The sequence below is a fragment of the Theobroma cacao genome, chromosome 3 (genome assembly GCF_000208745.1).
Source record: "Theobroma cacao cultivar B97-61/B2 chromosome 3, Criollo_cocoa_genome_V2, whole genome shotgun sequence".
Classification (NCBI taxonomy): domain Eukaryota; kingdom Viridiplantae; phylum Streptophyta; class Magnoliopsida; order Malvales; family Malvaceae; genus Theobroma; species Theobroma cacao.
Window position 1 is genome coordinate 5255069 of NC_030852.1, and position 13793 is coordinate 5268861.

The following is a 13793-nucleotide window of genomic DNA, read 5'->3' on the forward strand; positions in this document are numbered from 1 at the left end:
GTAGACCAGTACGAAGAAGAAATGGCGGGAGCCCATAGAACACGAACAAAAAAGAGGAAAAATTAGCTGTCCTCAACTCTGACAGCCACCGGCAGCACGTTTTTCAGCTTATAGGGGCTCGTGAAACTCAATTTACCAACACAACCCTGCTTTTCTAAAGTTACCGCTCTTTAAACTTTTCAGAAGCTAGCTTTCCTTGTCAACCCATATCCAAAGATCTAAACCATAGCTAAGGTATGAAGGTGGGCAAAGGACTACGCAGATCCAAGCAGAAAAACAAAACTGCCATATAAAATTAATGTTTCCGTTAATAGAAGTCCACTACAGCCCCAGTAATATTAAGTATATATATGTAGAGATAATTAGGGAGGACAGAAGTAGATATAACAACCAAAATGGGTGCTAATTATAAAGTAAATATTAAAATAACAATGGATTTTGTGGAATATTGGACCGATTAGCCTAACACTGATCTAGCGGCGGTGGGGGCAGAAAGTGACCAAATAGCTACCGCGAGTGCAAGTGGCAATGCTGGTGGGATCATCGTAAGCATAAGAATAAGCTTTTGGACAAGCAGCCTTGAAAATCTTTGAATAAGCAGTTGGCTTGCAAGACTGAGGACTCCCAAAGCTCCCGGTGCAGCAATACCTTGGCGAGTTGAAAGCAAAGCAAGCGCTCTTGCAAGCCAGCACTCTCTTGTTATCCCTGGATCTCACTTGCAACCCGACAGGGCACATCAAGTTCAAGTCACTAACGCACCCTGCATAGCTGCATTTGCCGGAGCCTTTGAAAGGAGTTATCGACATGGCTATGTTGTAGCCGTCCACCAAGCTGACGTCGTAGAAATCTTGTTCTTGACCGAGGGTGATTTCCGCCAGAGTGGCAGGAGGGGCACCGCCGAGGCCATTGCAGAAGAGGGTGCCACCGCAGTCCCCAGTGGCGCAGCGGCCGCGTCCAGAGGCATCGAAGGAGCAGCCGTGGCGACCCCAGAAGCGGCCTGACCAGAGAGGAGGGAGACGCATGGAGTAAGCCTTGTTGGGTGGAAGCTTGAAGCCGCCACGGGCTAGAAGAGGTTTGCCAGCGCTTGGTTGGATCCCTGGCCACACTGGGTGAGGGCACTTGTTGTAAAATGTTATTGTCGTCGCTGATACCTCAACTTTAAAAACAAACAAAAAATGAAGTCATAAAGTGTGAAATCACAGACATATCCAAATGCCAAAAGACTACACAGAAACCATGCTAAAAATTAGACGCTCAACCTTAAGCATGTGTGCTTTAACAATGTTAAAAAGCAGAAGCTCACTCAAGAGCAATTTACAGTAAGTATGAAAGATTGGAATGGAGAATACTGAAAAACATTAGCATTGTATGACAGTGACAGATCTTAAACAGACATGACAGAAAATAACAAAGTACCTGAAATGTGGGAGAACAGAAGAGTGAAGAGTGTGAAAGTAAGCAGAGATCTCAGCATTGCCTCCATGGCTGAAGCTTGGGAAGTTCTATGGAGTGTGAAAGAGAGAGGGTTGAGTAGTGTGACAAATAAAGGCCTGGTGCCCATCACTATGCAGTAACTACGGTAGCCCTTTTATAGATAAAAGAGACCAAAAGTAAAGTAGGGTTTGGTTACATTAGCACATTGTCATAAGGTAAAGTCACTATTTGATTTTCTTCTTCTTCTTTTTTTTTTTTTGTGAAATGTGAAATAAAGCCTGCTGCAATGTGGACCTACTTACTATACTGTAATTGGGAGAGCTCTAGCGATGTGGCTGTACTGCTTCTGAGTTTCGTATTGAATAAAAGGAATAAATGGAAAAGAAATTCAAGACAGCACTCATATATTTTGACTACCGTTGCAGGGCAATACTGAAATTGCACTTTTATATCTATCGGTGATCCCTTTTTCAACGGTTCCAAACTGTTCTTTTTCATCAATCAAGAAGAAAAAAAAAAAACAAAAGGAACTTACTTTTCTAAATTATTCTCTATATCGATGTTCTCCTTAGGATGCTTTAAATTTATGTGCTTTTTTTTTATACTTACAGTTTTTATTTGTTTGTCTTAATTTCTTAACTCTAATTCACCTATATATATATATATATATGAATTGGCATAACTCTAGACCACACATCAACAATATTTTCCACATATTTAGAGCCACATACTTCTACTTTATGTATTTTCTTTATATAATATATAATTTCTGTTCTTTTTCTAAATTTTGTAGTCACAAATCATTTATCATGGAATGGGTGGTGATCAAAAGATAAGGGAAATAAATTATAAAATTACATATAAAATTGTTAATTTTATCTTTAAAAGAAAAAAACTCATGAATTGTTTACAAAAATATAAATAAATTTTTATTCTTTTATTATGTTTAATCAAACATTTTCACTAGGCTTTTATGATTAACGATTGATTAATTATCATTAATCGAATTATTGATTATTATTTTTATATTATGTAATGTTGATGTGACATAATTAATAGTGACGTACATGTTTATATGACAAAAAAGTATTATCATGTGAAATGATGATATAATTACATGATATTTTCACTTTTTACATCGACGTTATGTGAGTGTAAAAATAACAAATGATGAATTTAACTAATAATAATTAATTAATTATTAATTATAAAAAATATTTAATTTGAAATAAAATATAAAAATAAAAATTTATTTATTTTATATTTTAAATAGTTCAAAGATTTTGTAAAATATGTTGAAAAAAATTTGTTTTATGTACATGAAAGAATAGTATCACTATGATGACTTCTATCACCATTAAACAAAAAAAGGTCATAGATACTAGATCCCAAGTAGATTAATGTTGAAAGAGAAAGAAATAACAGTACATATATTGAACAAGAAAGAAGAAAAAGAAAATAGCCTAACTACTAGGACCAATGCTTGTTAACTAAATTTATAAAAGTGATTCGTATCAAAGTAGGTAATTTGTTCTAAATATATCAACCTAAGCTAAGTTGATTTGTCATCATATATAGTAGTTAGTGGAGACAGAAATAGTTTTCAGCATTTTTAATGAATTTAGGAATTGAAACAATGAAAGAGAAGAGCAGATTACAAATGCACAGTGAAAGAGTCAGAAATTTGCGGAATGTGATTGCCGAAACAAGGTCAAGCACTCTCAGTTCTCGAGGTTGTCAGAGGAGTCAGTGGCCCTTTGTGGGGGATAACTTGTCTTCATCCCAAATAAAAGGGCAATTGAAAACAAGGCCATTGCCCTTCACATGCTGTTGCTTGCCTGCCTCGCCCTATCACTCCTTCACTCGAGAACAAAGGATGAGGAGCGTGCTTTTCACGCGCAACAGGTCCCCCTATTCCCAATTTGTGGTGATTCGTTTTCCTTTACATCCTCTGCAGCTTCTCTTGGCGCGCGTGAAGTGGAGTAGCGTAGTGTGCACGTGGGATGATTGTGAAAGACATTAATCGTTTGATCACCGAACAGTGCAGCACTAATCAATTAGGAAGTCAGACTTTACGAGATGGACGGCGGAGATTGCTTTCTGATGAAAAAGTGGAAGCGAGTGGGATGATGCAGAGCTCACACGTGAAAGAGAGAGAGGATGTTAAAAGGTTTGGGGCATCGGTCTGAGAGATTCCATCGGAATTGTTGTCGTGTAATGAAGTGAACAAAGATCTCGGAGGGGTTGTATTGAATTAAACCTGAAGTTAATGTGGTTTAATTAAGATTAGAAAAATATTAATTAACATAAGATGGATGAGATGCTAACGGACAGAAACAGTAGATAAGGAAAAGTTTTATTGCACCTTGATTGATGGCTGGCTGTTCTTAGGCATCATTACTGGAAATTTCTGTAGGTCAAATAATCCCTTGTGTGAATGAATAATGTTCACGTCGTTTCAGATATTATTATGGGTATTGATTAAGACAAGACAGGTGGTTAAATTTTGCTGGCGTTGTTATCACTGTTTTTGTTCTTTTCCCTTGTCCAACAAATCTTTGAAATCCCAATTACTGACCAGAGGCATATGTGATGGACGCTACATCAGTGAGTAAGAAATGAGATGAATTACGTATATGAATTAATAAGGACTTTTTTTTATCTATGTATATATATTTTTAATTAAAAATATTGATATTTAACAAATAATATTTGAATAATTCAAATTTTTATTTATGTAGGATTCATGAGAGGTTGAAGCACACTTGAATTAATATAAAATTTCCTCTATTTTATAAATATATTGACAGATGATGAGAGAAATATGAGAGGGTTTTTTTATAAATATATTCATTGATGATAAAAGATATCCGAATATTCGGATCAGTGTAAGAATCTTTTTCTTTTTTTGGACAAATAGCGAGTACATAATTTAAGAATTTCAAAAAATCAAGCCCAAAATTCTCAAGAAATTACTCTCTGATCTTATCCAATCAAACAGGAGAAGACCAAATTTAATCGATTCAAGAACAAATCATCAAACCTTTGAAACCAAGTTTTTGTACAAGAAAAGACAGTCAGAATGAAATTTGTGTACCCATCTATCTACCAAGTGCAATTCAATGAAAGCTTCATCTGAAATTGACATTGGAGAAGCTTGAACTGATATTGGGTTAAGGGCCTCGAAAGGCAGGCCTCTGCTGCCACAAAATTTGAGGTAGGCTCTCCCGCTTGGGGAGACCTTAAACAAGTGCACATCCCAAGTCCAATGGAAGCCCCGGCCTGGGGCAGTGGGCCCAAGTCCAAGCCTGCATGTGTCCAGGTTCTCTGGTAGACCCTCCTGCGTCTGCCCATTGTAGGATTAGAAGTAGCTCACCCTCTTTGTATGCTTGATCTAGTTGAATGTTTTTCCTTTTGTAAAGTAAGCTCTTTCAGTTTGAGAGACCTTGGGGAAATACATTGATTTCCAAGTGCAATGGAGGCCACCTTCTTAAACACCCTCCAATTATGCCCAGGTAAGTATATTTTTGGATCCATATATATATATATGTATGCAGGTCTACTATTAAAGAAACATCTCACCATTATACAGTATAATTTATCAATTTTTAATTTTTTAGAAAGTATTTTGATTCAAATTTAAGATTTTTATTTGAATTGTGTTGAATTATGCTATCTTCTTTTTATTTTGGTTGATTTTTTTATAAAAAAATTTAACAATAAAAAATATTTCGTGAAAATGTTTTGTTTACAGTTAAATAAATTTTAGAAAAATAAGGACGTAAAATTTTATAAGAGACATACAAGACAATTATCAACACATCTTTTTTCTTTATTTCTTTTTTTAAATTTCCAAGTCATTCTTTTTCAATTCCTCTTATTGTCTGCAGCTCATTAAGATATCCAAGATAACAATTACCCTTCATGCACTATTGGAAAATTTTTGTTCAAATATAAGTCAAAATAAAAATATAATGACAAATTCAACCTAACTAAAATTTAAGAACAAAATTCAATATTAAGTCACCATATATATATATATATATATATATATATATAATGACAAATTTGATAAAATTCCTTAGGTGAAATTCGTTAGATTCTTTATTCAAAATGATTTAGTAACAATTAAATAAAACAAAATCTAAACCAAGAGATTGGAAGATCTTGAATATAACTAAAATATACATAGAAAATTTGAAATAAATTTGAATATATTTGAATAAATTTTCATACTTTACTCAAATGGGCATTTTTTATTTATAGATATGAATAAATATTGATAAATTTTTGTGTATAAATACTATTTTTAATTAATTATTTACATATTAATGATTCTTTTTTTGAATTCTATCCATAGTTTTTTATTTCATCATTTTTTATGAAAAGTTTCATGAACTTGACTTAAAAAACTTTACCTAAATTTTACCTTTGCTTGAATAAATACTTGTTAAATTATCTAAACATGCTTTTAGAGTTTGAAAGTACGTACTCCATGTTTAATGTATAGAATAATAATCCTGAAACAATTAGATTTATTATAAATTTTCTGTCCTAATTTTTATTTAATTAACATAAAGTGGACATGAGAGCAACTGATATTTCTGTTATGTAATTTTTTTTTCTTCTTCCTTTTTGTATTTCGATAATTAGTAGTGGTACGCTTATATGACAAATAAATGGATATCTGCATGTTTCAGAAACCCTACAGAGATGGTTGTTTTGAAATAAGTAGGAATAGGTTGAAATTAGCCAGTCCTTGGCTTTCTTCTCTGTGTATCAGAATGTACTTACATTTACTGTAGAGAAATGTAGTGAGCATTAATGCAGTAGCACATTAAAGTGGCAAGCAAACACTATACACTCACTAAGATTTTCAAATTTTATTTGGTGTCAGAGGGGGAGAGAGAGAGAGAGATGCTCTTTCTTTTGGTTTCAAATGATGGCCTCATGATAAAGAGGGAGAAGGAGATGAGGAGATCACATGATTCATTAGAGAGAGAGAGTGAAAACGAAAGGGGAATGGGAATTGGAATTGGAATCGGGGGATGGCATTCACATGATGAGGTTTTTGAGTAAAACCACAGAAACTTCTGGTCCACCTGCCTGTCTACATATGTCTAGCACCCTTAAGTGTTGTCAATTTCTATACCTGCAGGCTGAGTCAATTCACACCCTGCCAATTTCTATTCTCTCATTCCTCATTCCATTGCTTCCATGCATCAACAAATTGACTTGTCTTCTGCTCTGCCAACAAATATATTTTAATTTTTTCTCTGTTCCCATTTCCTAAGATTTTCTTTTTTTTTTTTCCTTTTTTTTGCATGTTTGGTATGGGGAATAGTTTAGTTATGCCCCTTTTATTCCCAGTTAACTATTTACTCCTCTTGTTTGATTGGCAGTTAAGCAAGGAATAGCCATTCTCCCATTTTACCTTTTCCTCAAAATTAGTAAAACCTCTTTTTAACTACACCCAATCTTTCCCTTGGTATTAGCTATTCCATGTCTCATGGAATAGCTTCAAAAATTGTTAAGATTAAATTACCCTCATAAGTTTAAGAATTTATAATTTACCCATATTAATTTTTATAAATAAAATATTAATATTTTAAATATTAATAATTAAATTATAAATAAAATATTAATATTTAAATAATCAATTATTAATATTTTAAATATACTATAAATTATTAATATTTAGAAATAAAATAATAAATAATAAATAACAATAACATTCAAATTATAAGTAAAATAATAATATTTTATAATATTAATGATTAAATTTTAAAGAAAATATTAATATTTAAATGATCAATTATTAATATTTTAAATATATTAAAATTATTAATATTTAAAAAATAAATAAAAATAAATAATCATAATAGCATTTAAATTATAAATAAAATATTAATATTTTAAAATATTAATGAATAAATTATAAATAAAATATTAATATTTAAATTATCAATTATTACTATTTTGAATAAATTATAAATTATTAATATTAAAAAAATAAAATAAAAATAATCATAATAACATTGAATTTGTAAATAAAATATTAATATTTTATATTGTTAATGATTAAATTATAAATAAAATATTAATATTTAAATTATGAATTATAAATATTTTAAATAAATTATAAATTATTAAAATTCAAAAAATAAAATAAAATAAAAATAAAAAATCACATATATAATAAAAGGTATTTTTATCTTTTTATCTTTTATTCATTTCTTATTCAAAAGTTACTTTTACCAACCAAACATTGAAATAAGTCATAATAACTATTCCTACTCTATTTTATTCGTTGTAGTAAATTACATAATAACTATTCTATTATCACATAATAGCTATTTTATTCCATTTCATTCATAGTTGTTCTACAAACAAAACATACTGTTTAAGTTAAAAAGTAGCAGATTTATAATTTGACCATTTTTCACCTTCGAATTTCTCCATACTACACCAAAGTCCTCTTTCTTCTTTAATTACTAATTATAAGACCAAACTTCCTAAAAAATTTGTGGCGTATTGTATTTACTTTCCAAATCAACAAAAATATGTCGTAGGAATTTTGATATAATTCAGGAATGTTCTGCTTTAAGCTAGGTTCTTTATGGTGATAGTCTTTAGCCTTTATTATATCTTATCATGGAGAAAATGAACTAATGAATCATTATCTTAATGATAAGAAAGAGAATTCGAAGCTATTGAGATTTCAGTTTCATGTGTGATTAATTTAATTTATATATATTAATTTTGTTTCATGTATTTATTTGGTTAGTTGATTTAGTGATTTTTCTACTTGGGAGATGGGAATCAGGTTCAAAATTAAACCTAGGAGTTATTATTTTCATTCACAACAGTGCTAATTTTACTATGTTCAAATGTTTGTTTCATTCTTCTCAAACTTGAGGAATAAAGAAGGTGAGTTGTATTTAGCTCCAGAAAACTAAATTTGGGACCACAAAAGTTTTTGTCAAGCTTGACTCAACACAATATTACATAAAAGGACAACTCAACACAATTTGAGAAAGATGTGTTCCTTGGATATAACTACTGTGTGAAAATTTAAACAACTGTATTAGGCAGCTTGTTGTATATATTTAGCCCAATCGCAAAATTGAATGGAATATTGATATTTCATAAGAGGTGGAGACAGTGGTAGAGCCAAGATTTTATGTTTGGGGTAAATATAATGTTTATAAAATAGTCATACTAGAAGTTCAATGTTTGAGAAAAGCATAAAGCAACTTAAATAGAAAAAATTCATGTGAAAATTACATAAATAACTCTAACTACATGTTGAGTACAAAATAAAGACATTTTTTTAACAATTATTGCATGCTAAGATTGGTTATCATTAATTAAGCTTGATGGTCTTTCATAGAGTTAAAGGCATCTATCATTGAATTAATGTTAAAGCCTCAAATAATTTCCTTTTCAATGGGAATGATTAATGAATTTCTATAAAAATCATCTGACGTTCTACTATGAGTCTCATTCTTAACGAGTTACTGACTAGAGATTTTCTGCATAGAGAATGCTGATGGCAAGCAAAAGAGTGCAAGGAAAAAAATGACTTTTTGTTTCGATTTGGTAAAAAGAAAAGAGAACAAAAGGTGGGTGGTTGTAGGGTCTTGGGGAAGTAGGGTTTGGAGAATAATTCTACTGCAATGAGCGTTACTTTAATCCCTAAGTTTACTAAAATTAATTTTTAATTAATTGTTGTGGGGCATCTCATCAAACAAAAAAATTATTGTAGGAACAAAATTAAAAAATTCTTAAAAAAGTATATTATAAAAATTTTACAACTTTGGAGGGAGGGGGCAAAGACCTCTACTAACCCCCCATTCCCTTTACCTCTTGTTAGAGAAGTCGGCGAAAAATGGCAACCATTTTTAGTGTTGAAAATTTTTCATCTCTTTTAGAATAAAAGATGTTTTCATATCATCATTTGGTCTTTTTGAACCTAGGAAGCATTTGAATGTAAAGAAAGATTAAGAAAAAAGTTTGTGGTTTATTGTATTTCTCAAACTTCTAAAAAAATGTATGGTTTTCATGATTAATTAGATTTGCAAAAAATGCTAATGCTTGCTAATACTTTTTCATACTATCATAATCATTGTGTCACAGTCCCACACTTCTTTTTAGAATGTAAATATGTAAATTATTTAGTTTTAGTATTACTGTAAATAGTTAGTTGTTTGTGTATATTTTGGTCTTTTCATGCTACCCTTTTAGAACATTTTTATCATTGAGGTATAAATACCTCTTTGTAACCGTCTACCACTCATGATGAAATAGAAGTGAAAATTCTTAAATTTATTTCCCTTTGTTCAACAACTTACATGGTATCAAAGCTGGATTTAGACCTGAAACTTGTGTTTTTTTTTTGTTTTGAAAAAGCTCTTTTTTAAACCTCAATTATTTCCTTCAATTTAGATCAACTTCTTTCAACTTTTTCAAACTTCTTCTTGATTAGTGAGAATGATAAACAAATTTGCAAAATCAAACACTTCTGTACTCGAAGAACCATATTTGCCATATTTCGTTCATCACTCCAATCACCATAGATCAATGGTTATCACGCCCAAGCTGACTAAGACAAATTATACTATTTGGAGTCATTTTTTCTTCCTTGCATTATCCATCCACAACAAAGTAGCATTTATCGATAGATCTATTCCAAAACCAAAGGTTTTAGGTAAGTTTTATGTGGTATGGAATTGATGCAATAATGTCATAATTGTCTGGCTATAGAAGTCAATGTCTCCTTCAATTACTTCCACAGTCCTATACATGGATAATGCTTTGAAGATTTGGGAGATTTTGAAAGATAGGTTCACTCAGTCAAATAATGCTAGAATTTGCAACATTCAATTTTCCTTGAACAACATTACTCGAGGATCCAGGTCAATTAATTCATACTTTATAAAGGTTAATTGTTTGTGGGAGGAACTTAAGAATTTCTGTTTTTTGCCAAGATGTGAATGTGGTAGTTGCAATAATACCTGCTTTTAGAAGTTTTTTAAGTTGTATGGAAAAAATGCGGTGTTTAAATTTTTGAATGGTCTTAATGAGAATTTTGTTGTTCTTCGTCACATAATATAATGCTTAAACCTTTCTATTATTGAATGAAGTATATAATTTTGTGCTTAGAGAAGAATCTCAAGGGATACTTGTTGATCAAGTAATAAAGATCTATAAATATGAAGTGGGTCTTAGCCTTTAGATTAATGAGATTGATGTAATCTTTATCTGATCTCTTTATAAAGATGGATTTTCTGTGAAAGTTTCATAAAGTTGTAAGGATGTTAGAAAGAATGGGGGAAACATCGAGTTATATGGAATAAAAGGTATTCCATGATTTTAAACACTAGGGAACATGAAACTAAGTTTTTGGTTTCATGGTTTAGGTTTAGTGTTTATTTTTAGGTGTGTTTTATTCTTTGTAATCTCTATATTTATGATGGATATTTTTCTTTTATCTCTGAACATAGACAATGGATATGTTGGTCAAAGAATGAAGCTAATGACAACAAAAACTAGTTTGAGGTGTGATACATTGTCTTTAAGGATAATTTATACTTCTTCGAAGTATGAAACTTGGTGTAAAAGAATTGAAGTAGTTATCCCTCAAGATTCAAATAGACTCTTCATGAATAGTTTATACAAACTATCAGGGATACAAGAACAATAACAAATTATAAATAAGAAAGAACCCAGCAAAAGCAAAGAAGAGGAATAGGGGAAAGCAGAGAAAATGATTTAATTTTTCTCGATGCTTTGAGAATGAAGTGGAGGTTGGTATTTATTGGGATGAACAGCTCAGAGAGTCAAGAAAAGAATCAAAATAAAATATTTTGTAACGTTAAAAAATCAAAAACCAAATCTTTACGTTGGCAGAATAAAAATAGTTACAGACCAAATCAAACTTTGGTAAAAGGGCTTGTTAAAAAGGCTTGGGTACAAAAAAGGTTAAATTATGCAATTGGTCTTTGTATTCTACAAAAATTATAAATTTAGTCCTTATACAATAATTTATGTAAATTGAGTCCTTATACTTTGTCAATTTGTTAATTTCAATCCTTAACTCTAACACCGTTAAACTTAACTGTTAAATATACTGATATGACATTTTGATTAAATTGACATGTCACTTTCGACTGATGTGGTGTTGACTATGTATTGATGTGACATGATGATGCTGAAGTGATGTCACATCCCATTTCCTGGAGGGATCATGACTAGCGCATGGACCTAGTCGAGCATAGCCCGCTAAGCCTAAGCAAGCTTCTTACCATAACATCCTTAAACATTCATCATTACATGCGAAAGCGTCTTATAACATCCATTAACATACAAACTCATCATGCATGCATTCATAACACTCATTATACAATTAAGTAATTTCTCAACTTAACTGTATAAGTTCAAACATTTGATATATCAACAAGTGCTACTATCACAGTACACAATATCATTATCATCAGCAACACCTTCGGGTGTTCATATAGGCTCTCGAACTATCATCATAATATTTTACAAAACATTATTCATGTAAAATGCCAAACATAGGCTACATTAACATAATATGTTCGTAATCTGTAAACATAATCAAATCCATAAATATTAAACATATGATCGACTCGTTAGCAGAACGTGACCAACCATCTAAGCATCAATTAGTTGCTAGATGCCTACCAAAAAATGAAGATCGGATACCGGTATTCACAATGCTGGTTACTATCAAAATACTATCATTGATCTGCAACAAAATAAATGGAGAAAATAATGTATAAGTCACAAGACTCCGTGAAAGGGGACAAGTTAAAGGATAAGAGTGTTTTGTAAACATGCACTTCCAATCTCATGCCAATTATAATCAATTTAAACTTTAATCTCATGAAACATGGTGCTTAAACACGTTTAAAATAGCATTTATGATGTAAACAAGTGTGAATAACCAGTGGAAAACCTTTTTACCTATGAAAGCTTTCAAATAAGTTAATACATTCAATTCTGGAGCTCATCTATTAATAGATGATGAACATCTATCAATAGATTGGAAGCAGAATGCTTCCTATGGCATTTTGTATGTTATTTATCGATAGATGTTCTACATGTATCAATAGAAAGCCTCTGAACCTCTATTTTCTAGGCAAAATTGTGTATTTTTGCCATTTCTTAAGTCTCATGACCTCTTGGGTCTATCTTTACAGCTCATTTCATTTCTCTAATCACATACTCATGCCAATATTGAGCATAGATCATAAACATTATTCAAGATGAACTTAAAGTGCAACATATCTTAAAGATAACAATCATAATCATTCTATTAGCATTAAACTCACACATTGTGATTGTACAACCTTGATCAACCTTGGGTCGATAATGTACAAGCCCATTACACCTTTGGCGTTTATGATGAATCATAGGAGTGAAGTCGTCACTACACTTGTGTGAGTGGAATCAATCACACTCGTTAAACTCTTATACTCATAGCATTTAGTATGTGGAATATCCATCAGATACATGCTTACTCATCTCATAAGGTATATGGAATTTCACATCATATACATATCTCATGACATTTCCTTATGCCTACTTTTTCATTATATCGTATGTAAAACATGCATTACATACATAATCTAATTGTATTCATCATGCTTCCTCAAACATCTTATGTAGTATATGGAAAATGCATCATATACATAAACATAATATCTTAGATGAAAATCATCATATAAGCCATCACACATTTCATGCCTCAACATATCTAGCATACACTTCATACATTCATGCGTTAATCATAAATTATATCTCGTATCCACACTAGTCCGAAGACTGAAGTAATCGAGTGAACTCAAACATAAGGTGCTTGTCCCCCATTGTTGAAAACTAATACATAATATCACATTTACATAAATAGTAGATTGAAAACGGATTTTAAAATATTTTCCTTATCCGCAAATAAATTTTCAGTTCATAAATATTTGTAGAAAATCATGTTCACCAATAATCCTCAATTCATGCTTCAATTTTACATATCAAAATAGTATCGAAAGTGGTGCATCCATTCACCTTATAGGAAACTCGACTACAACTTTGATTCCATGTAATCCGTTGTGTTTTCAAGCATTCCTATCACACAATATTCATAATAATCAATTTTTAAACTAATAAACTCAAAATAATTAATCTAACAACTTTCGAAATCTATTCACTTTTGACTATGGTCACTTTCTCTCTCTAGACCAATCTAGAAATGCATAAATCCTCTAAACTAATCTTAGATGAGCTTAGATGTTGAAGGAAATCACAAAAACCTTAGCATTAATCCTCAATAGAAA

General features: G+C 31.1%; 1 protein-coding gene across 1 annotated transcript; it reads right to left on the reverse strand.

Moving 5' to 3' along the window:
* LOC18604325 (thaumatin-like protein) lies at positions 266-1711 on the reverse strand. Its single transcript, XM_018118510.1, has 2 exons — positions 1417-1711; positions 266-1156 (listed from the first exon to the last, which is right to left on the reverse strand). Exons 1-2 carry the CDS (start codon positions 1559-1561, stop codon positions 474-476), a joined length of 828 nt encoding a protein of 275 aa, XP_017973999.1. The 5' UTR covers positions 1562-1711; the 3' UTR covers positions 266-473.

Coding starts and splice junctions, on each gene's coding strand:
- LOC18604325 (XM_018118510.1), bottom strand. CDS start 1,561: ATGGGCACCAGGCCTTTATTTGTCACACTACTCAACCCTCTCTCTTTC. Junction 1,157..1,416: donor TCTGTTCTCCCACATTTCAG/GTACTTTGTTAT, acceptor TTGTTTTTAAAG/TTGAGGTATCAGCGACGACA.